This window comes from Oculina patagonica, chromosome 4, assembly GCF_052425735.1.
Source record: "Oculina patagonica isolate OP01 chromosome 4, crgOcupat, whole genome shotgun sequence".
In the NCBI taxonomy this organism is placed as follows: Eukaryota; Metazoa; Cnidaria; class Anthozoa; order Scleractinia; family Oculinidae; genus Oculina; species Oculina patagonica.
Genome location: NC_135761.1, coordinates 46,882,737 through 46,907,105, shown reverse-complemented (window position 1 = coordinate 46,907,105; position 24,369 = coordinate 46,882,737). Strand labels below are relative to the sequence as shown.

The following is a 24,369-nucleotide window of genomic DNA, read 5'->3' as shown; positions in this document are numbered from 1 at the left end:
GGAATCTTCAACAACACGTTCGCCGATTTCGAGCTTTGTTATCCCGCAGTTGTTTTTGCTAGCGCCCGTCAGCGTTTTAATGCACTTCCAGATCGCGCTCGCATTGTTCCTGTTTTCCTCAAGAGACTTTGAATAGAACTCACGCTTGGCTTCCCGTAAAGAGAAAACTGCTTTGTTCCTGGCTAAACGATAATTTGCCCAATCATCTGGACTGTTCGTGCGCCGCGCCACCTTCAGTAAATGATCCCTTGAGTGTAGCTGTTTAAGGACTGACTTGGACATCCAGGGAGACTGTGTTTCACGTTTGACTCGTTTTTCGCGCCAGGGACAATGCGATTCAAGTACGGTGTTGAACGTTTGCTCCCATGCGTGAACTACATCATCAATATCCTCAAAAACAAATACAGCGTCCCAGGGGGCTTCTTGAATTGACTGACTTTTCCAACTTAAAACTAACTTTTCCATGTCAAGTCCTTTCATGTCACGGTAACGTATTGTGTGAATGCTCTTGGGCGGACCTCCATTTTTGCGTGCATACTTTCTTACAGCAAATACCGGAAGGTGGTCCGAAAGGCCACACGTGTGTGCAAGGACGGAGCTGATTCGCTGAGGGTAATTAGTAAAGATATGGTCCAGACAAGTCTTACTAATTGGCCTTGTGACAACAGTAACTAGTTGTTTAAAATTCATACTCGTCAAAGCGCGAGCCAGACGATGTTTCTTGAAAGACGACATAGCTAGATAATTTATGTTCGTATCTCCGACGAGGACTGTCTCTAGATTCAGAAGATTAGCGCACTCAAGGTTCCTTTCCAGACGTTCGTCGTCTTCCTTGAGATATGATGGTGGTCGATAAATACCCCCAAATAAAAGTGGTCGCTTTGATTTGAAGGGATACACTTCCAACCATACAGCTTCAACAGACGAATCCTCTAGATCAGTTCTTCTCTTATGTTTCAACTCCCGGTTCACATAGATCAATACTCCCCCTTTTTGTTTAGTCCCTTTGCGATCTCTACGGTGAATGTCGAAACCCGGCACAGCATAGAGCGAGTCTGGAATTTTAGGCTTCAAAGCGGACTCGTTGATCGATAGAATATCAATCCGAGGACGATGTAGTCTGTCCAGCATAAACGATCGAATCTGTTCAAATTTTGCTAACGAGAGCCCATTGACATTCCATGATCCAAAACGCAATCCCTTGTTTCCAAGACCAAGGTCGAAATACTTCTCGTCATACACACTTTCGTCGTCAGAGGAGTCAAGTTGATCTGTGTGGTAATCAGTTATTGTAGAATCATCTGACAGAGAATCCTCGCTGCACAACTCGCTAGCAACATCGTCGTCATAGGCACAGGGTTTAGGTAGCGGTCCCGGGTTCAGAGATACGTCGCCAGATAGAATGACCAGAAAAAATGCTGACATTCCAATTTCTGAGACGAAGAGCCCGGCCTTGGCCTTTAAATATGGCGGCAATCCAGAGTCACGAACTTCCCTTCGAAGGTCACACTTACGGTCAAGGAACACTCTGCTATCCAAGTTTAACGACAGAAACATACTACCATCACTTGAAAGCAGACATATGTGAATTCAACCATGGGGGTTTTAGAATTAAGCCAACGAGTTGGGATAGCGTTAGGACTTTACCATATTCACCACGCTATTCTTAAGACCAGCATCAAAATTTGATTATTTAACTATACCGCAAACAACGTGAAATTGTCATGGCTATCATCTCTTTCGTCCAAATTATTTTAAATCTTACCACTTCCTTGCCGTTTTCATCCTGATAAGTTATCCAGTGTTTTCCATCCTGCGAGTAAGACAACTTAAAAGCCGTGGCCCACGCCCCTTTACCGTTCACTTCGCCTCCCTGAGTAGCAACACCACACACTTGTTATAGCTTGCGAAGGTCAACCTGAAGCCATTCGTCGCTTTTGCTAGGGGTCTTTGTACACCATCCGTCATACATAAAAAAGTCGAGCCGACCATGAGCGGGTTTGTGTTTTGAGGTGTAGTAAGAAGAAGCCGTCATCTGCCAATCAGAGACAATATACCTGTATTGAACACCCAAGGGATTTCTGAAGCAGGCAGACCATCCTATGCGTAATTGATAGCATTTGGTTAGAATTTAATTTGAATGGTTTTTCCTTGAGCGTATTTGCAGTACATCATAGCTTAAGATGCTGATATTAGTTTTTTTAGCGGTAAATCTGATTCACGCAAAAATCAGGATTGACTCATTTGCCGGTTTTCTGTTTACCGTTGCCATGGAAATATCGATTACCTTAAAAAGTAAATTAAATCAAATTTCAATTTAAAGCTAATATATGGTGTAATTTTCATATCGATCTGAGTGAGGGAAGGTCGCTAAAATTGTAGGTATGACCCAGAAAAAACTGAAGGGAGATACCTTAAAATGGTAATCAAAACTCAGACTAGGTTCATATGATGTATTTTGGCTAAAATCACTGTAAAATGAAAATTGTTTTAGGACTGAATTTTTGCTTCATTAGTTGCACCCAAAGGGAACAAAGCGAAAGCATTTATAATTCCATTAATCCTTTTCTTCGCCAGTCTGGAAGACAGAGCCCGAACTAATAAAATTAGTCGTTAAAAAGTTTTGCTGAAATATTCCAAGTTTTGGTCCTTAAGAAAATTTGCTTGTGCCTTCAATGAATAGTTTCTCTTCTTACCTGAATCAGCCATTGTCTCGTTAAACCTCCCTGGAGGCGTTTTTGCATCTACAACTCTTCCTTGGACGGGAATAGAAGATTTGTAGAGAAGCATTGCGACGGAAATTATAAAACAAAGCGGTAAAGGAGTCATGTCTCTCCTCCTGCTTTGATCCAACTGTAAGACTGCATAATAATAATAATAGAAAAAAGGTTATGGACATTTAGAAAAGTCAGTAGCAACTACAGCATTTTTCACTATTTTAGTTGATACTGTATCGTACTGTAAACGTTTTTATAATGATTATAATACTTTGTTTAGGAAAGAAACACGTAACCTAATAGTGGTTCTTGTTTTCTGTGCCACATATATATATACCGTCTTGGATGATTTTCGGGGACAATGAGGGGTTTGGGAAAACCAACAGGACTACACAACACCAGTGTCCAGAGACATAACCTCTGCAAACCATTAAAACTACTTTTGTAGTAAAAGCTGCTTTTATAGTAATAGTCATCTTACCCTCTCTACTGCGTGTAATCTTTCCTTGTGTAGTCCAAATCAATAATGGCAAATACAGTCGTTTGAAAATATTTATTTATCCTCGTTATGTATAGGCTACCTAATTAGAAACGGACTGAATATACAAATCAACACTCTTTACAAAATTAGAAGAATAGTTTGATTTCAAAGCTAGATAATCTGGAACTAATATTTTGAAAGCATAATTATTTGCACGCGTTGGGTTTCCTTTTGTTGCGAAATGTATTTTGTAGTTTTCGTAAAATAATTCAATCCGCACTTTGTTATATGCCAGTTAAATATGGACTTTCTACTCTTTTATATCTCATAACGGCAATGATTTCAGTCCGTATGCCTGGCATCGCTAATCCTTAGTTAACATAAAAGTACAAAAAGGACAAAACATGTCAAGGAAATAAATGAACCTTATCAGCACTTGAAAGATAAAAAAGTGTTACGAGCTACATTATTCTGCCATGTGCACGAAATAAGCTGTAATTGATTTCCTTCATCACGGCGAATTCCAACGTAAGTTAAAGATTGCCATTTTCTAGTGTTACTGCTTTGTCTGATTTATATATTTCGGTAACAGCTCTGTATATGCAGTTTACAAAAAGGAAAAGAACACAGAGACACACGCAGTCAGATCCAATTAGAGTTCATTAGTTATAATAGCTACAAATGCAAACGGTTTCCAAATAGAAAGTTTCATTTTACTTCAATAGTGTACCGATTGCTGTTTCTATGGACGGGGTATCTCAATTATGATATTTAAAATGATTCTTAATGTTACTGATGAATGGCCTTAATGAGCTGGATCACCTTTCCAGACCGAAGGACCCAAGTGAAACAGTTACAATTTCACATCTTTGAAAACACCCAGATCAGAAGTTCTTGTGGGACGGTCTAACCACCGCTCATTCATGGATGATTAGGAAAATAAAACAAGCGTTTTATATCGCACATTTGCATCCAGAACTTAACACGAGTGAAACAAGTCCAATTATTTGACCTAACCTTGTTCCCCATGGGAACTGGTATTACGTAACAGATAAAGCTACCCAGCTTCATGCAGATTTTTACTTTGATGATGATAATATAAATCGAAAACGTTCAGTGATATTTTTAAAAGCTTTTTAACCTCAATTTTAATAAACAGTTACAGTTTCACATCTTCAAACATTTTGTCTTCACAATCTATATCTTTCCCGGCAATAGTTATTAATAATACTGGCAAATGACCAAGAGCAGATTTTAAATAAAAAATATGGTTATATAAATGCGCTGCATTTCTCCTTCTAGTGACATTGAGTTTGGAAGTGTAATAAGTCATGTAGCCCAAAGTTAGGTATGCCAGTCGAATACACGCTTCCCCATTTTATAATCTAATCAATACCGACGTTTTGTGACGATAAAAGTTCTTAAAATTCAAAACGGTTTTATACAAAACAGAAGAAGCTTCTTAACCCTTTTAACTTGTTATATTTTCTAGTAAAAACTTTATTCCTTATACATGTGAAATGCAAACAATCAAAACAATTAAAAAAGAAATAGAACTTAAAGATTCCGAAAAATAATTTAATTTATGATCTTAAAAATCTAAAGGACAACTATCTGAAGAGATTAAAAGGATATATTATGATCCAAACGTTCTAAAAAAATCATCTTAAGATATAAAAGATATGAAAGATCTAACAAGGTAGTCTAACAAGGTGATCTTAATTATCAAGTTGGGAGCCTTAACAACACTTTAAAAATAGAAAAAAAAGGTTCGGGTGCCATGTGCATGAAATATAAAACTAAAATCGATTTCCTTCATCACTGCGAATTAAAGCTCAATTGCAAGATAACGATTTTACTTTTCTAGTGTTAATTGTCCTTGTCTTTTTTCGTTATGAATAACAACTCTGTATATTTACAAAAAAGAATGCAGAGACCCACGAAATCGAGTTGAGTTAAATAGTATTAAAAGCAAGGAATACGAACAAGTTTAATTACTTAAATAGTGTACTGTTTGCTGTTTCTATACAATTGCCCCATAAATACCGTCTTTTATGATTTTCAGGGAAAATGGAGAGTTTGTGAAAACCGCGACAACGACGCAACAGCAATGCCCAGAGACTTAACCTCGGCAAAAAAACTGAAGAAACTTTTGCAGAAAAAGTCATCTTACCTTCCTTACTGCTTGTAATCTTTCCTTTTGTAGTCCAAATCAATAATGGCAATTTACAGTCGTTCGAAAACTTTTTATATCCTCTTCATGTATACGTTTCCTAATTAGAAACGAGCTAAATGTACTAATAAACACTCTTTACAAATCATAAGAATAATTTGATTTCAAAACTAGATAATCTGGAGCTAATATTTAACAAGCATAATTATTTGCACGCGTTGGGTTTTCTTTTGCTGCAAAATGTATTTTGTAGTTTCCGTAAAATAATTCAATCTGCACTTCGTTATATGCCAAGTAAATATGGACTTTCTACTCTTTTATATCTCATAACGGCAATGATTTCAGTCCGTGAGAATGATGCCAGTACTGGAATCGCCGATCATTAGTTTAGATAAACGTACAAAGAGGACAAATCGTTTGTAGAAAACAAATAAACCTTATCAGTACTTAAAATATTGAAAAGTGATACGGGCTACTTTATTATACCATGTGCACGAAATAAGCTCAAATTGATTTCCTTCATCACTGCGAATTTCAAATAGAGTTAAAGATTTCCATTTTCTAGTGTTACTGCTTTGTCTGTTTTATATATTTCGATAACAGCTCTTTACATGCAGTTTACAAAAAAAAGAACGTAGAGACACGAAATCAGATCCAATTAGAGTTCATCAGTAATAAAAGCTAGAAATACAAACGATTTTCAAAAAGAAAGTTTCATTTTACTTCAATAGTGTACTGATTGCTGTTTCTATAAACAGGGTATCTTAATTATGATATTTAAAATGATTCTTAATATTGCTGATGAATGACCTTAATGAGCTGGATCACCTTTCCAGACCGAAGGATCCCCAGTGAAACAGATAAAAATTCACATCTTTGAAAATTTTGTCTTTGCAAACGATATTTTCGTTTCTTTATTGACAATAGTTATTTATAACATTAAAAAAAGTTATTTATAACGTTGGCAAGTAACCAGGAGTAGACTTTCTGGAACTAATATTTAACAAGCATAATTACTTGCACGCGTTGGGTTTTCTTTTGCTGCAAAATGTATTTTGTAGTTTCCGTAAAATAATTCAATCTGCACTTCGTTATACGCCAAGTAAATATAGACTTTCTACTCTTTTATATCTCATAACGAAAATGATTTCAGTCCGTGAAAATGCAGCCAGTACTGGAATCACCGATCCTTAGTTTAGATAAACGTACAAAAAGGACAAAACATTTCAAGGAAACAAATGAACTTTATCAGCACTTGAAAGATTATAAAAGTGACACGGGCTACATTTTTCTGCCATGTGTAGAAATAAGCTGTAATTGAGAGCTGTTTCTTTCATCACGGCAAATTCCACCTTAAGTTAAAGATTGCTATTTTCTAGTGTTAGGGCCTGTTTATATGGAGTAGAGTTGCCCTGAAAGGAGAGTTACCCTCTCCCCCGCGCTATCTTTTACCGAGCGTTTATATGAGAAAGTTGTCCCTGTTGACCGAGCCAAAACTTGGCTCTGTTGGTTCGAAAGACTGGCGAGAGTTATTTTGAAATATCTATTATGGCGGCCTTTTCTAAAATCAGGAACGCTGAAACATCGACAAAGACCATTTTAGTCAAATTTACCACCGACTTCGATGTTGTTGTGGCCGATTCCAGCATTTGCGCATGCTCCGTATGTGTCAACTTGTCCCTGGTAGGCAAGGCAAAAATAACCAAACTGTTTATATGGAAAAAAGTTGGCTCGCTCCCCAAGGTCACCCTACCTTCAAAACGAGTGACCCTCCTCCCAGGGTTACCCTGCCCCCCGAGCCAACTTTGCAATTTCTCATATAAACAGTTCGCAGCTATTTATAAAGAAACGTATGAAAAGCTCTCTCGCCCGGGGTGGCTCGGTATGGAGGGTAACCCTCCTACCAGGGACAACTCTCCTCCATATAAACAGGCCCTTACTTCTTTGTCTGCTTTATATATTTCAATAACAGCTCTGTCCATGCAGATCCAATAAGAGTTCATCAGTAAAAAAGGCTAGAAAAACAAACGATTTTCAAGAAAGTTTCATTTTACTTCAGTGGTGTACTGATTGCTGTTTGTATGTACAGGGTATTTTAATTATAATATTTAAAATGATTCTCAATGTTGCTGATTAATGGCCTTAATGAGCTTGATCAAGTTTCCAGACCAAAGGATCCCCAGTGAAACAGTTACAATTTAACATCATTGAAAAATTTGTCTTTGCAAAACAATATTTTCTTTATCGACAATAGTTATTTACAGCACTGGCAAGTTACCAGGAGTAGACTCTTCTAGAACTAATATTTAACAAGGATGTATAAGGATACCGTATTTATTCGATTTAGCGCCCAACCTCAAATAAGCGCCCACCTTGAATAAGCACCCACCCATGTAGGTAGGAAAAGTTTTAGGTGCCCAGCCTCCAATAAGCGCCTCCCCCCACCTCCCTTTAAAACATACTGAAGTGCACAAGAGGAGAAAGAGGAGTACTTTGATTATTATTGAAAGTACTATTAAGAGACTTCCCCGAAGACCAAGTTTTCTTAGTATTTTACACTTTAAGAGGACATATGCACAAATTTCAAACAAAAATGAAAATTCTTGGCAAGAGCCCTGTAATGGATTTCGCTCATTCTCTTACCATGGGTAGGCCTTAATATAAAATAAATCACAGTATACTTTGTTTGGCTAAATATCGATTTGTTTTCGAGAAAATCGATAATTCTAAAATCCAGCAAAATTGACGCTTTCGGAGCTCAAAATTTATGCCGAGTTTGTTAGCTTCGCGTCGAAAAATAAAGCACTCTGGAAGAAAAGTACCTATTTAATATCGTAGAATAACATCAAATTAGTACGTCGAAAGCAATTTCTGCTCTTAAAGTCCTTTTATTTACAAAATATAATTAAGTTTATTCGACACACTTTTGATTTAATTCAAAATAGGTCAAACTTATCGCTTTATTTAAGTATGAGCGAAGCGAAATAAATGGCCGAAAATTTGGTGTTAGACAGATAAATGATTGTTCTTTTCGATACTAAAAGGATTTCCTGGAGAAATGATTTAGTGCGATGCTTTCAGATCTCAAAGTTGCTTAAAATTCGTTAATTTAACCGACCGTGACATTGTTGATCTTATCAACATTATGTAAACATTCCACGCAAAGGTTAATTTTCCCCATGTGAACTTCAACTGAGTAAAATAAAAACATAGACTTGCTTACCGTGGTGTTCGCTGATATGTTGTAAATCCTGTTTTCCTCATTTACGACAAAACCTAAGCCCTCGGCGAAGCTGTTATCCAATTTTCTTGACGCGCCATTTGTAACTGATTTCCACGTCTTGAAGTGACAGTTCTTTTCCATGCATTCTTGAAAACAGTCCTGAGTCTTAACTGATCAGTGTAAACAGGAATACGAAGTACTTTGCTTTAAATCAACTTAAAGCTTAGCAGCAGTGGTAGATAAATCGATACGGCCGGCGAATCTTCGTTTCGAAAACCGCCATTTGAGATTTGTCGGCCCTTTGTCCTGCGGTATGCAGATAATTAATTCACACTTGAGTAACTTCCGGCACATGAAATCGACAACCACCGTGACCAGAAAGCACCCTGCTTTTTGGTGATTGGTTGAGGCACTATTTTTATCATTTTAACATAAGCTCTCAATGAAAAACTTTTGGGCTGAGAGAGTTGTTAAATGGTTGTTAAATGGTTGCATGAAAGCGCTTTTAACTTCCGGGTCGAAAGTTCTTCTGTTGCGTTGCTTCGCTTTGCTGCATATTTTTTATCCAGTTCTTACCCTTGTTCAAATTCTTGATTACACTCTTTTTTTTTTATAAGAATACAGTTTTTCCGACCCAGGCTGAATATTCTTATTTTTCTGCCGATTTTAGGCTGAAATATTCTTATAAACATTCTTAGATAATATTGTTTGACATTTCCGTTTGAGAAGGTATTGGGTAATCAATTACAAGTGTTTGGTGTCCAGAATTGTTTCGTGTTATATTGTGCACATGTAACATTGCTTTTGGTTGCAGCCTGGCCGTTTTGGCTTTAAACAAAGCATTCCTCACAAAGATAAAGTGACAGAAATGAAAATACCTGATTTTGTTTCAACTAAAAACATATTTAATTGTATTGTATTTACAAATCTTCAACTCAAAACTATATTCTTTTCAAAAATCTCAGCCTTAGGTTTATTCTTAAAATATTCTTAAAAATTCGCCAATTTCAGCCTCGATATTCTTATAAACTAGATTCTTATAAAAAAAAAAGAGTGTAGGCTAAGGCAAAACAGTTGTAGAGTCAACTCTCCCTTATTGAAGATCTCTATAAGACGGACACCTGGTGTTAGTCCTGTCCTTGCCGTTTTTTCAGTCATTTTATACTCTAACCAGCTAGGCTACGTTTACACGGGACCGGACCGGAGCCGTTCCGAACTGGACCGGACCGGATCGGCCTCTGTTTACACGGAAGCGTTTGGCACCGATCCATGTGTTTACACAGGACGGTTCTGGAACCGGTCCGGAACGGTTCCATAACTTGACCTGCAAAATAGCAGGTCCAGTTTTGGTTCCGTCCCGCACCGGTTCCAGAACGGCCCCGTGTAAACAGAAGGCCTATCCTATCCGTGTAATTAGAAGGCATATCCTATCCAAAAATCGGACCGAAACGTTCCGGATAGTAGCAGTGGTTGATAAATCGATTCGGCCGGCAAATCTTCTTTTCGAAAACTGAGATTTGTCGGCCCTTTGTCATGCGGTGTGCAGATAATGTATTTCACACTTGCGTAACTTCCGGCACATGAAATCGACAACCGCCGTGACCAGATCCCAGATAGCACCCTGCGTTTTGGTATAGTATTGGTTGAGGCACCATATTATTGCTATATTAATATAAGCTCTAAATGAAAAACTTTTGGGCTGAACATGTAATTTAGGTAGCTACCGTTTGTGAAAGTTGCTAAATAGTTGCATGACAGCGCTTTTAACTCCCGGGTCTAAGGTTCTTCTGTTGCGTTGCTTCGCTTTATAGTTTTTTTTTTGTTCTTACCTTTGTCCAAGTTCTTGATTAGGTCAAGGCAAAACAGGTGAAAGCAAAATCTAAGATGTTATCGTTGGATCCGTCTTCCGTGAATGTTAAAAAATATGACCATGTATATATTCTGTTGGGGTCCGGCGTAAACAAGGGAAGGTGCCCCCCGCCAGAGCTTGCGGGGAGGGACAAGCGCCTCGCCGTCAGGGAACCCAGATGTTTTAAAAATATCATAGTCATTATATAAATATTTTGTTTTTAAACCTGTTTTCCGGTGTGTTTTTGAGTTGATTTGGAAGCTATTAGGGGAAAACGGTTTAAGTTTCAAATATTATCCGCAGTCTATTCCTTCATAAATAAGACGGTTATAATTATAATACGACTCAAGTTTCCAAACAACAAGAGATATAAAGTAATAACTTTATAATCACCTTAATTCTCAATTCAATAGGCGAACTTTATTAGGAAGGAGTTGTCGAAGCTGGGGTATTCCCCAAAAACGGCTCTGTGCCGTCCAATGAGGTCGTGGTTTTAGGTTCCCGATCTAGAACGGGATTTTCAATATCAGACGATATCTAGAACGAGATATGGTATTTTGAACACACAAAAGTTCCAAAATATCAGCAGCCAAAACGGGGTGACTTGTTTCTAGAACGCGGTATCTTTTGAATGCAAGTTCTTTCTAACTGAATACCAGAGGCCCTTCCAATTACGCTGGTAAAAAGGGAATGTTATGCTTCTAACAATGCTTGTTTTTTGTCCGATATAATGCTCAACTGTAATTATGCACATTTTTTATAATAATGCTACTTTGGTATAAATGCTTTGTTGTACTTTGCAGAAATAAATACAAAATATGGCATCACGTCAGAAGTCCATAACAAACTTCTGATTACGTGTACTTTTCTTCACCTAGCTTAATCTAATGAAGTGAAAAGCACCCTTTCCTTAATTTTTACACCAATAATTTTTTATACAGTCATAAATGTTCAGCGTTTTATTATAAATTGTTTACCGTGACTGGTATTACAACTGCATATACATGATATATGGTCCCTTTTTTCCCCACCCCTTCCCCACCTTTCATTCCCGCTTTTATTTCGCCCAATCCTCCACAGGAGAAAGAAGGAGAGCTTGTTTACAGGCTAGACTACACAGCGGAATATATATTTTTAACTGACATTCACGGGAGACGGATCCAACGACGCCATCTAAGGCTTTGTGTACAGCCAACTCTCTCTGAAACGGGTACCTTCGGGACCGGCTCCAACTCAGTTCGTCTAAAAGAGATCTCCGTCTTATAGGGATTTTAACGTCGTTTCAAATTTTCCACTGAAGAAGGGACAAGAATTTGAACAAGGGTAAGAACTGGATAAAAAATATGAAACAAAGCGAAGCAACGCAACAGAAGAACTTTCCACCCGGATTTCATGCAACCATTTAACAACTCTCTCGAACGGTGGCTAACTGAAGTGAAACTTTATTACAAGTTCAGCCCAAAAGTTCTTCATTGAGAGCTTATGTTAAAATGATAAAAATAGTGCCTCGACCAATATTTCGAAAAGGAGGGTGCTATCTGGTCACGGTGGTTGTCGATTTCATGTGCCGGAAGTTACTCAAGTGTGAATTAATTATCTGCATACCGCAGGACAAAGGGCCGACAAATCTCAAATGGCGGTTTTCGAAACGAAGATTCGCCGGCCGTATCGATTTATCTACCACTGCTGCTAAGCTTTAAGTTGATTTAAAGCAAAGTACTTCGTATTCCTGTTTACACTGATCAGTTAAGACTCAGGACTGTTTTCAAGAATGCATGGAAAAGAACTGTCACTTCAAGACGTGGAAATCAGTTACAAATGGCGCGTCAAGAAAATTGGATAACAGCTTCGCCGAGGGCTTAGGTTTTGTCGTAAATGAGGAAAACAGGATTTACAACATATCAGCGAACACCACGGTAAGCAAGTCTATGTTTTTATTTTACTCAGTTGAAGTTCACATGGGGAAAATTAACCTTTGCGTGGAATGTTTACATAATGTTGATAAGATCAACAATGTCACGGTCGGTTAAATTAACGAATTTTAAGCAACTTTGAGATCTGAAAGCATCGCACTAAATCATTTCTCCAGGAAATACTTTTAGTATCGAAAAGAACAATCATTTATCTGTCTAACACCAAATTTTCGGCCATTTATTTCGCTTCGCTCATACTTAAATAAAGCGATAAGTTTGACCTATTTTGAATTAAATCAAAAGTGTGTCGAATAAACTTAATTATATTTTGTAAATAAAAGGACTTTAAGAGCAGAAATTGCTTTCGACGTACTAATTTGATGTACTAATTTGATGCTTTATTTTTCGACGCGAAGCTAACAAACTCGGCATAAATTTTGAGCTCCGAAAGCGTCAATTTTGCTGGATTTTAGAATTATCGATTTTCTCGAAAACAAATCGATATTTAGCCAAACAAAGTATACTGTGATTTATTTTATATTAAGGCCTACCCATGGTAAGAGTATGAGCGAAATCCATTTAAGGACTCTTACCGACATATGTTTGACCGTAGGAAACCTGTGCTCTTAAATGAACAGTAACAGTGCGACACGCCTTACCGTAACCACCCAACAAACTTTTTTACAAGTGTCATCTTGTAATATTTTACGTTTTCACTGCGTTTTGTTGATAAATACGATGTAACAAGTATCTGTTTGATCGTATACAACTTTGCAAGGAGGCGTGTTCATCAAACAGATAATACGAGAGAGAGAGAGAGCACACTTGTAAAAAAGTTTGTTGGGTGGCCACGGTAAGGCGTGTCGCACTGTAAAATTCTGCTTTGGTACATCTTCACATTTTATTATTATTCATCGTTTTGTTGTAAAATAAACTTACTACTTGCTGAAAATTTAATAAGCGCCCAGCCTCGAATAAGCGCCCACTCTCAAGGTCCAAAAATTTAATAAGCGCCCAGGGCGCTTAATCGAATAAATACGGTATATAAACAAAAAGGAAAAGAACGCAGAGACACACGAAATCAGATCCAATAATAGTTCAACATTAATAATAGCCAGATATACAAACGATTCCAAAGAGAAAGTTTCATATATCTCTAATAGTATACTGATTGCTGTTTCCTATAAACTCCGTATCACTTTTGTAATATTTACAATTATTGTTAAATTCGTCGTAAACACCCCATGGTGGACAGTTTCGCAATCTGTGTAATGAGATACATGTACTTGTTTTGTTTGTACAGTTGTAAGTGATTGACACGTGAACCTTGTGATAAGCGGCATGTACAATAGACTTTAATCAGTCCATTTTCGAAGCGATACGTGCGAGATCGAGAGATACGAAGCTACGAGACGAAATTGTGTATATAGGACGAATAAAGGAATAAACGAATCAATTCAATTACAAAAGGTTGCAGTTTATGACATAGCGCCCAACGTGGGGCTGTGATTCACGACATTGGGGAGAACATGACAGAAGAAGATCAACCTACAAAGGAAGATCAACTTCCAAAAGGTGATCAACTTCAAAGACTACGCGCAACTCGTGCGGGCACCAAGGGAGTAGTTACAAAACTCATCGGAAAGACCGAAACTATTTTACATGATGCTTATCCACTCGAGGAAAAGACAAGGAATCGGTTGGCGCGAATCGAAGAGGTTCTAAAGGGGAAATTAGAATTGATTCATCAACTCGAGAAGAAAATCATTGCGGTATGCAAGGTGGAGGATATCGAAGAGGAAATTGAATTCGTTGAAGATTTAAAAATGCGCGTGTAATCGATACGATCGACGCTATTTCACAAGGAACAACGCCCAAAAACCTACCTAGTTTAAGTGGACCCTCTAACCTCGCTCAAGGAACCAACGCCATTTACATTCCTCCTCCATCACCTGGATCGTATTCAGCGAGTCCACAACTACATCTGGGAAACTCTGGAACTGGAACAGAAACTCCGACAGCTGCTCGAACAAAATTGCCAAAGCTGCCACTGCGTAGGTTCAAAGGAGAAGTAACACAATTTCGCACCTTCTGGGACACGTTCGAAAGTGCAGTTCACTCTAATCCTGGGTTGATAAACGTCGACAAGTTCAGTTATCTAGTTTCGTTATAAGAAGGTAGTGCATCACGCGCGATTGAATTCGAAAGTTTGCCTATAACAGAGGAAAACTACGACTCGGCAGTGGACATCTTAAAAAAAAAAGAGATTTGGCAAACCGCAACAGCTTATTTCCGCTCATATGGAAGAGCTTCTTAAACTTAACATCTGTTTGGTGGATAAAACAGGCCAACTTCGTTTTCTGTACGACAAAATTAGCGTTAACATCAGGGGACTTGAAGCTCTGGGAGTCAAGTCGGATCAATACGGCAGATTGCTCATTCCAATCATTATGGCGAAACTTCCTTCCGAAAAGTGGCAAGAAATACGTCTCAAGACGTTTGGGAAATCAACTCCTTGCTCGAGAACCGAGCAAGTTATTCGTCCACCTCCCCAAAACCTCCGTTACCGACAGCTGGAACCTTTTTTGGTGCCACTTCAAAAACAGAGTCGACTGTTCCAAAATGTGTTTACTGCACTGAAAGACATTTCTCAGCGTCTTGCAACAAGGTAACAGATATCAACGCCAGGAGAGACATTCGTAGACGCGACAAAAGGTGTTTTATGTGTTTGAAGAAGGGACATTTAGTTGATCAATGCGACAAGAGTTGTAGAATTCGAAGTTGCAAGCGAAGGCATCATCAATCGATTTGTCAAGCACAATCACCCGGTGAACCACTGAATTCTCAGCCACCAACTCCTAAGGAAAATTCACCTCAAAGCGAACCAGAGACACAAGTCCAAAATCATGTTAACGCAACGAGAGTCAACACGGCTAATGCAGAAACCCCAACAACTCAGTTAACAACTGCGACGTCGACTAGCAAGGAAAGCGTTTTGTTGCAAACCGCTACAGCTGTATCAACCAATAAAGATCAGAGCAAATCGATGAATGTGCGGATTCTGTTGGATGGCGGCAGTCAGCGATCCTACATTGCCGACGATTAAGAACTAAGTTGGGTCTGAAGTCGACGAACATCGAAACTTTGCATCTAAATACGTTCGGTGATGACACTTATCGAAAACAAAGGTGTAAAGTCGTCACTTTGCCGATTCGAACCATCGACAATGAACATGTTGCAATTACAGCGCTCAATTTCCAGATTATTTGCTCACCGCTGACGGAAAGGTTTAACCTACAAGTTCATCCGCATTTACAAGAATTAGAGTTAGCTGACAGTGCTGAGAGTCCAAATTCGATCGACATCTTGATTGGTTCAGATCATTACTGAGACTTTGTGACAGGCGAATCTATTCGGGGAGATTTTGGTCCCACTGCCGTTAAAAGTAAGCTGGGATGGCTGCTCTCTGGACCCACCAACAATTCACAGAACGAATAGAATGTTGTTTCCAATTTGGTCATATCGGGTGAGTCTTTTTCAAACGGAGAAGAGATTCTGGGACGTTGAAAGCTTAGGAAAGGCCTACTCTGGGACCTAAAGTCGCCTTAAGTCGCCTTAAGTCGCCTTAAGTCGCCTTAAGTCGCCTTAAGTCGCCTTAAGTCGCCTTAAGTCGCCTAAAGTCGCCTAAAATCGCCTCAAGACACCTTGAATTATGCAATAATATAAAGGCTTTGACACCCTGAGATGGTCCTAGAATGATTAACCTTAATAACTTTCATGTAAAGGTAAACTCCACACCAGTGCTATGGGTTGGTGGAGGCGTGGTGCCTAATGATTACCCTGCTGGAGTCAGACTGGGTTAAACAGTATGGGTTCGTGCCCTGGTTGGGGCAATTGGGTTGTGTTCCTGGGAAAGACAGCTGAATAAAATGTTATTGATGAAGGAATAATGTGGCATGTGAACAGGCTACCTGGCCGTCTTTCTGCCTTTTTTCATTCTCCACCCCACCAACGAGCCTGTTAACAAGCTAGGAGTACTGGTAATCCTGTAATGGACTAGCATCATATCCATCATCTTCCTCAAAAAGTCGTTGGTGTCTTTAACGTACGATGTTATCTCTGATATCAACGGTCTCAACTTGTGATCTACAAACTATGAAATTTTTTCTGTTGGGGAACTAGGAACTATAAACAACAAAGAAGTAGCAAATTTCTTTATATGAAGTCTTATCTTTAGTATACGCATAAATTATACCGTCTCGATAGAAATTCGGAGATATCTTAAAATTATTCCTCTTGTAGATTTTAATGAAACTTCGCAGAGCAGAAGGCCCAAGGTATACGTAGCGTAGAGGGTTGTGAGAGAAAAACGCGGATAAGGGCTAAAATTCGTTTCAGAGCTGAAACAACTGTGACGTCATTGACATGTAATATTAATTCCGATCTCCAAAAAATTGATATCATATTGCAGTTCAATCTATATGTAATCCATGTGATATAATGGATATGTCACTGACAATGGTATGAGGGGTTCAAAGATAGAAGGTATCCCAAGAAAAATACCGGGTCGAGCCACCTTAAATTACAGTTTAAAAATAAAGAAACAAAATAATATTCATTTAATGGGTATCATCCTCTTTAATGATCAAGGACGTTATAATCATTTTGTGATTCACTTTACATTATGAGTTATTTTGGATGAAATTTTTGATCGCCTTGACAAAGGGTCGCACAGCAACCTGTCCATCGTACTGGCCAGGCTGAGCACAAGTATCACGCCCCCAGCTGTGAACGCCCTCTAAATACCACCGGCCGTTTCGTTCATGCACCACTGGTCCACCCGAGTCTCCGCGGCAAGTTCCGTGTCCTTTTGTAGAGGTGGTAATAAAACTATATCGCTGACAATGAAAAAAAAAAAAAAACAGAACAAATAACAGCTTTGACACAATTTGCAATCCTCTTACAACAAACCTACAAAACCAACATAAAAGCGCAGATTTCAAGATGAACGGTCTTATTTCGGTTTCCGCAGAATTTCGCAGGTACTCCTAAAAGCGCGAGTCCATTACAGGATTTCCCTCCCCCCAAATTCATGATTTGCTGGTAACCCTAACCCTAACCCTAACCCCTTAATCCTAACCCCTTAACCCTACCCCACGTCCCGAATACCTTGAGATTAGATAAGATCTCGTTTGATTGTAACTTTAATTTATAACGCCGGGGAGATAAACTTGGTTGCAATGAAGATATAGTTTTGTCATTTAGATAGAAACAAATTCTTTCCAACCATTAAGTTTCATAGCGAGCATTTAGCAAAAGTTAAAACGAAATAGAAGCTTTGAACTTCGACGTGAACGATAGGAAATCCAATTTCAAGAAGGTGCTGTCAGCTTTGAATTATTTGGTTGTATTCATTGACATCTCCCCCAAACGTATAATGGTATCATCTTAAATATGGGCCGGGGAGCGTGGGAATTCGAAGCTCCGCTTTAAGGCTTGCCTAAATCTATATTTTTTGATCCATAACCCTCACCACAAAACCAACGAGGAATAAAAAAAAATTTTTAGAAGCTGATTTTGGCTCAAGGTCATTGTGGTTTCCAAATACCAGTATATGATACCTACCCAATGTTCTACTATGACAACCTCCAACTCTTTTAACACGTCTGACGGCCGGGCTCCGTGGGAAATTCTACCCCAGCCAGTTTCCCAGAGGACTGTTTTGACCGGCAGTTTTCCGGTGGACTCGGGCAAGCAGATGGTACCCACGTGATCGTTGATAGTAGCGGGCTTTCTCAGTTTTAACAGTGCCAAGTCATAATTTTTCCACCGCGCGTAGAGAACGACGGAACGGAATTGTTCTTTTCCCCTTTTTGTAGAACGAGTGTGTCCTCCAAGTCTGATAGAGGGGAAAATAGGAAGAGAACATTGATGTTAACGATGACTGTTTCCATGGAAAACACATTTCTCTTGCATAAAATACTAGTTCTCTAAAATTATGGACACTGATTAACATCTATAATGAAGATGAAGATGAAGATGGAGATGAAGATGATGATGAAGATGACTATAATGATGACGATGATGATGACGAAGACGAAGACGAAGACGATAACATTGGCATTCAATTTCAAGTTTGATATTTTGTCTGAAGAAAGAGAACCCATCTTTTCACAATGAGTCAAGTCAGTTACTGGGACAACAAAAGAAGAGTTTAAAGTAAGCCCTTAAAATGTCACGTTCGTGATAAAGAGAGAATCAAGCTACTCACGTCACCCAGATATTGTATATATAATTTTCAATGCAATGTTTAGCGGTTATCACCCACTGTGGAGTCAAAAGGGCTCCGCTGCACACGTGATCGCCGCCATATAACCCGTAGTTCCCAACGTCGAGTTGCACGTGCCAGCGCCATTCTCCTGGGCTGGCGTGTTGCCCACCCACGATTCTTTTGGACAATTTCACACCGCACTGATCAACCAGCGCTGTCAGAGTGGTAGAAATAAAAGACAATGTGTAAGTCATGAAGATAATCAGTGAGAAAATTAACAAACCACTCTTCGCTTAGACGATTCTTTTGGACAATTCTACACCACACTGATCAACCAGTGCCGTTGAAGTAAGCAACAAAGACACACTTTGCATTACCGAATCTCAAAACTTGAATTGTCAGTGACGTAATTAACCAGCTACTCTTCGCTTAGATGATACTTCGAGCTATTTTATCTCCGACACAAACGAGAGTTCAAAGTGGGAAAAAGGTTTTTAATAGTAAATGTCGGTAAAAACCGAAGAAAATTCTAAAAATGTGGTTACAGCCAAAAAAAAAAAATCGATTTTGCTCATACTTTGTCAGTTTGAAGACTTTAAGGTATGCAAGTGAAAGATAAGAAAGTTTGAAATCTTCAATACAACGTCAAAAATCCACAATTCAAAATCTAGCCCTTTGTGCTAGTGTCTCGTGTCACTTATTGGAGTTCATTTATAAATTAAATTGATTGCTTTCCGCGTCTTGTTATTGCTCGCTGGGGACTTCGCTGGCTGAAGACACTAGAAAGATATCGAAAATTGAAAAGCGTAAACCTAATGTAACCCCAAATACGTTATTCCTCATGAGAACGTCTTTCGTCAACTAAAAAATAAAATTAAAACTCCTTTTGTAGCTTGATAAAAGTTGCGTTATATTGTAGAGTGACATTCACAATAATAAAGGAAACTCTCGATCAGGATCAATTGCTGTTTTTAAGAATGATAGACATTGCTACTTTTCAAATCTAAGAGAACTCATCAAATAAGATAACCCTCTTTCGTTTTACATCGTCTTAGTCGCTTTTTTTAAATTAACCTGGTGTATTTTGTTCTTCTTTTATGTAGTTTCTTGTTGACTCAGTTAATTTTGACTTGCAGAAGCTGATATTAATCGTGTCGCTCTTCGAAAGATTTTAACTAGCCTGCAATTCTGCAATAGCTTTCTTAGAATGCTTCGTAAACGTTACGAATCATATGGTTTAAGCTTCCTAAAAACGAAAAGAACATTTCATGTGTCCTGAAAAAAAAATTGTTTTCTCCATACTTCAGAGATGCCAAACGAAAATAAAAAGTCAAAGCACAGAAGATAAAAAACTCTTCTAGAGGAGACTATTTAGCTAATAAACGATATATCTAGTTAAAACATTAGCAAGCAGTGTTACCTTAACGATAAACTGGCGATCCATTTAAGACCCTCAGGAGCTTACAACCTCACTTCAATCGAAAGACTTTCTGAAACAGCTTTTTACAACGGCTATAATCTTGTAAAAAATGCTAGAATCAACTCGTAAAGCGCATCGCTATCTTAATTCATTTCGATAAAATCTGTTTAAAAATAAAAATAAATAAGCCAGTACTAGTTGGGATTTTTATCACGTTTATGTATACCGGATAATTGTATGTTTATATATTTACAGTGTCCTTAATTAGCACAGCAGTGCTAAATACTTTGACCCTCAAATAAAGTGAATCATCATTATTTTTTTTTATTTAAGCTAAGGTATGACGTAACCTAAATCCAACGAGGCCAAAGGCTGACAGGTGGTGATTTAAATCTTGCGATATTTTAACCAAAGAGAGTTCGGTTGTGATCTATAATTTACAGTCTCAAAGGTGTTGGATAATGTTATAATTTTGCAACAAATTTTTACATTTTCAATTCTTAATTGCAATATTTATTTTACACCTACTTTAATTTAAAATTTTATATTCTATTCTCATTTATTTATTCATTTATTCATTTATTTATCTTTTTATCTATGTAGTACGGTTTTTTTTCTTAGAATTTAAGTGTAAATATTTTGAACTTTATGTGGGTTAGATATATTTTAATGTAAATAGTGTCTCCAATTAGTTTTTAAAAGCTAAATACTACTGACACTATAATAAAAGTATTTCATTCATTCATTCGTATCATCGCCTTTGAAATAAACAACTCAACACTTGACACATGACACACAACGATAGAATAAATTTTTTTTTTTGCCAAAGACAACATAATAAAATCATGTTCAAAGTTGTTAGTCGTTTCACTTGCGTCACTTGTGGCAAGCGACTTCGCCGCCATATTGAGCCGTAGATAGCAAGCATATAAATTAAATCGGTCTATTTAAATTAAGTCGTATCATGTGTTTTTTTTAATTTGCTAACACGACTTACAAAACTTTCACACTTATTAAAGGGACACTGTTACGGGCATTTTTCTGCTTTTCAGTAAAAAGTGCTTGCTCGTACACGAAATGAACATCAAGGTGAACATATAAAGCAAATTGTGTTGAAGGAAGATGAGAGCTGTTGTATGTTTTTTTTTTTTGCTGTTTTCCAGGCCACAAGGGCAGAACTTGAAAAAATTAGCCTGACGTTTTAAAGTTGAGATGGAAAGTTCCTGATGGCATCACATATATATTTCTGGTTTATAGCTTCAGTACATTGGCATAGTAACTTTGAACAAAACTGGACCACTATTCATAGAAATAACAAAACTATGCCGTCGCTCTTATCCCACTCGTTTAATAAGCCTTCGCACTCCTCAATACAAAACAGTGCTGGATTTTAGCACAACTTAGATCAGTCTTGCAGCCAGAGTTGAACTGACTCAATTACATTCGAAAATTTTACAGTTCCATTTAAGCGAAAACATTTCTGCTATTTTGATTTTCAACTTGCAAACCACAGTATTGATTTAAAAAATGTAAATGCAAATCACTTTTGTAGTTTTACTTTGCATATTGTTTAAGCCTGCTGTATTTCTATGAGCGATTTTTTGTATAATTTTTATTACTTTTTGTAAATAAAGCAATAAAAAAGTTCGGGAAAAAGGGCGAGAAAAAAAATAAAAAAATTGCGTTTCAAGTTGTGTTACGTTAGAAAATTATCTTATTGCTTAAAGGAATATTTCCTGTTCTTACCTGCATCAGCCATTGTCCCGTTTATCATCCCTGGCAGCGTTTTGGAAACTACAACTCTTCCTTGGACAGGAATAGAAGATTTGTAGAGAAGCATTGCGACGGAAATTATAAAACAAAGAGGTAAAGGAGTCATGTCTCTTCTCCTGTTTTGAATCGACTATAAGACTGAAAAAAAAAATAATGTGGACATCTAGAAAAGTCTGTGGTAACTGAAAATGTTTTTATACTGAGTATACAGTAGAACCCCTATTAAGCGGCCACACTCGGGGAAATGGCAACTTAATAGAGGTTGGCCGCTAAATAGGGGTTTGTCAGAAATTAGCATAAGGTCTTTTAAGAAGGTTACATTATTTCAATACAAAATAAGGTGAAAAGGAATAACGAAATCACATGAAGACGACAATAAACCTGTGTTTGAATGATTTTATCGGCCGTTACGATCTGAGCTTGTTGGAAATTTATTTAAATATCGTATATTACATTGTTATTGGCCGCTAAAGAGAGGCAAAAACAATAGAAGAACGCTCATCGGGACGGAAGAAAGGTGGCCGTGGCCGCTTAATAGGGGTGGCCGCTTAAAAGGGGTTTTATTTACAGTATTATACTGACAATATTTTCGGGACTTTAGTAACTGGCCGCTTAATGGGTGGCCGCTTAATAGGGGTTCGACTGTACATTTTTTGAAAAGGAACACGTTAACCCAGTAGTGTTTCTACTTTTAAGTGCCGCGTAAATACCGGGTAGAAAGGGGAGTTTGCGGAAACCGCGACAACAACGCAACAGAAATGTCCAGAGACTTAACCTCGGCCAACAATTGAAGCTAGTTTTGTAGTAACAGTCCACTTACCCTTTTTACTGTGTGCAATTTTTGCTTGTGAAGTGGTCTGAAGTCCAAATCAATAATGGTAAATACAGTCGTTTGAAAATATTTATATATCCTCGTTATGTATGGGCTACCTTATTAAAAACGAGCTGAATATACAAATCAACACTCTTTACAAATCACAAGAATAATTTGATTTCAAAGCTAGATAATCTAGAATTAATATTTAAAAAGCATAATTATTTGCACGCGTTTGTTTGTTTGTTCTTTGCTTCCAATGTATTTGTAGTTTCTGTAAAATAATTCAGTCCGCACTTATTTATGATAATGGCAGAACCTGCCGATCATTGGTTTAGATAAAAGTACAAAAAGGACAAAACGTTTTTAGGAAACAAAAGCACGAATGAACCTTATCAGCACTGAAAAACATCTGAAAAGTGATACCGGTTACATGTGGACGAAATCGATTTCAGTTCATGATAAACTGAACTCGATTCTCTCCAACACTGCAAATTGCAACCTAAGTTAAAAATTTCAATTTCCTTGTGACTGTTTTATCTGTTTTATATATTTAAGTAACAGCTCTGAAGAACGTAGAGATACACGAAATCAGCTCCAATTAGAGTTCATCAGTAATAATAGCTAGAAATACAAACGATTCCAAATAGAAAATTTCATATTACTTCAATAGTGTACTGATTGCTCTTTCTAAAAACAGCGTTTCTTTTTTTGATATTTGATTTATTGAAATTGACGTTTTGCGAAGCGGCTATAGTATATTCACTAAGTCGTATTTAATTGCAACGAGCTGAATGTACTAATCAACACTCTGTACAAATCAAAAGAATAATTTGATTTCAAAACTAGATAATCTGTGACTGATTTTTAAAGTTATTTTGCTTCAATAGTGCGCTGATTGCTGTTTCTATAAACAACGTATTATGATTTTTTAGAATCATTGTTAACGTTGTTAATGAATGACCGAAATGAGCCGGATCTTTCTTCCAGACCGAACGATCCCCAGTGACACACTTACAATTTAATAAATGATCGTAATGAGAGAAGCTTTTAAACCCTTTACTTGTTTAATTTTCTAGGAAAAGCTTTATTCCTGATACACGTAAAATTCAAAGGAAATTTCATTTCTCCATTATCCCCCATTAAGATACCCCTCAATTTAGAGATTTCAAATTTCAGAGATAACACGCTTAAAGATTCCTTGTTTTAGATATTCTTCCTGTTTCCTGTTTCTATTCTTTCTTTTAACTATCTCTTTTAGCAAATCGCCATTTCAAAGATCTGGGCTGGTGTTCAAACAAGAGAAATTGCAGTTTGTCAAATGTGGTCCTGCTGTTAACGGAAGTTAATCATGTTTCTGTCTTTGCAAATTAAAGCGGTGTTGGGATTTCTTTAAAATAAAATAGAAAGAAAGGATCGGGTGGTGGTGGTGGGGGGAGGGGAGGGCAGGGGAGGGGTGGATTTTTTCAAAAATGGGAGCTAAAATATACGAACTAAATGGCGCAGTATTTCTGTTGTTTTTGCCTTGCATTTGATTTTCTTTCTTTTCGTCCCTGGTATTATCTGTCGTGATACTTCAAGAAATCTTTGTCGTTTTTACGACCGAATTACAACAGATGCAACTTAACTACTTTAAACTTACAGATGCGAGGTAGTTCTGCTATAAATAAGAATAATTTTCAAACATAAAACGTCTTTTTTCACTGGCAGTTTCAAAATCATGTTTTGCCATTGC

At 37.6% G+C, this 24,369-nt stretch overlaps 2 protein-coding genes across 2 annotated transcripts in view; one reads left to right on the top strand and one right to left on the bottom strand.

The window, feature by feature from the left end:
* LOC144652486 (uncharacterized) overlaps positions 1-24,369 on the top strand; it is a 93,474-nt gene that overhangs the window by 48,543 nt on the left and 20,562 nt on the right. The gene's annotated exons all lie outside the window — the stretch shown is intronic.
* LOC144647942 (CUB and peptidase domain-containing protein 1-like) lies at positions 17,039-21,887 on the bottom strand. The gene is made up of 4 exons (XM_078507612.1): positions 21,794-21,887; positions 18,628-18,841; positions 17,982-18,255; positions 17,039-17,254 (listed from the first exon to the last, which is right to left on the bottom strand). Exons 1-4 carry the CDS (start codon positions 21,885-21,887, stop codon positions 17,039-17,041), a joined length of 798 nt encoding a protein of 265 aa, XP_078363738.1.

Excerpts from the sequence above, each read along its gene's own strand:
- LOC144647942 (XM_078507612.1), bottom strand. The coding sequence starts at position 21,887 with ATGCTTCTCTACAAATCTTCTATTCCTGTCCAAGGAAGAGTTGTAGTT. Across the intron at positions 18,256-18,627 it reads ATATACAATATCTGGGTGAC|ACTTGGAGGACACACTCGTT; the intron begins GTGAGTAGCTTG and ends CCCCTCTATCAG. Across the intron at positions 17,255-17,981 it reads TTGTCATAGTAGAACATTGG|CGATATAGTTTTATTACCAC; the intron begins GTAGGTATCATA and ends TTTCATTGTCAG.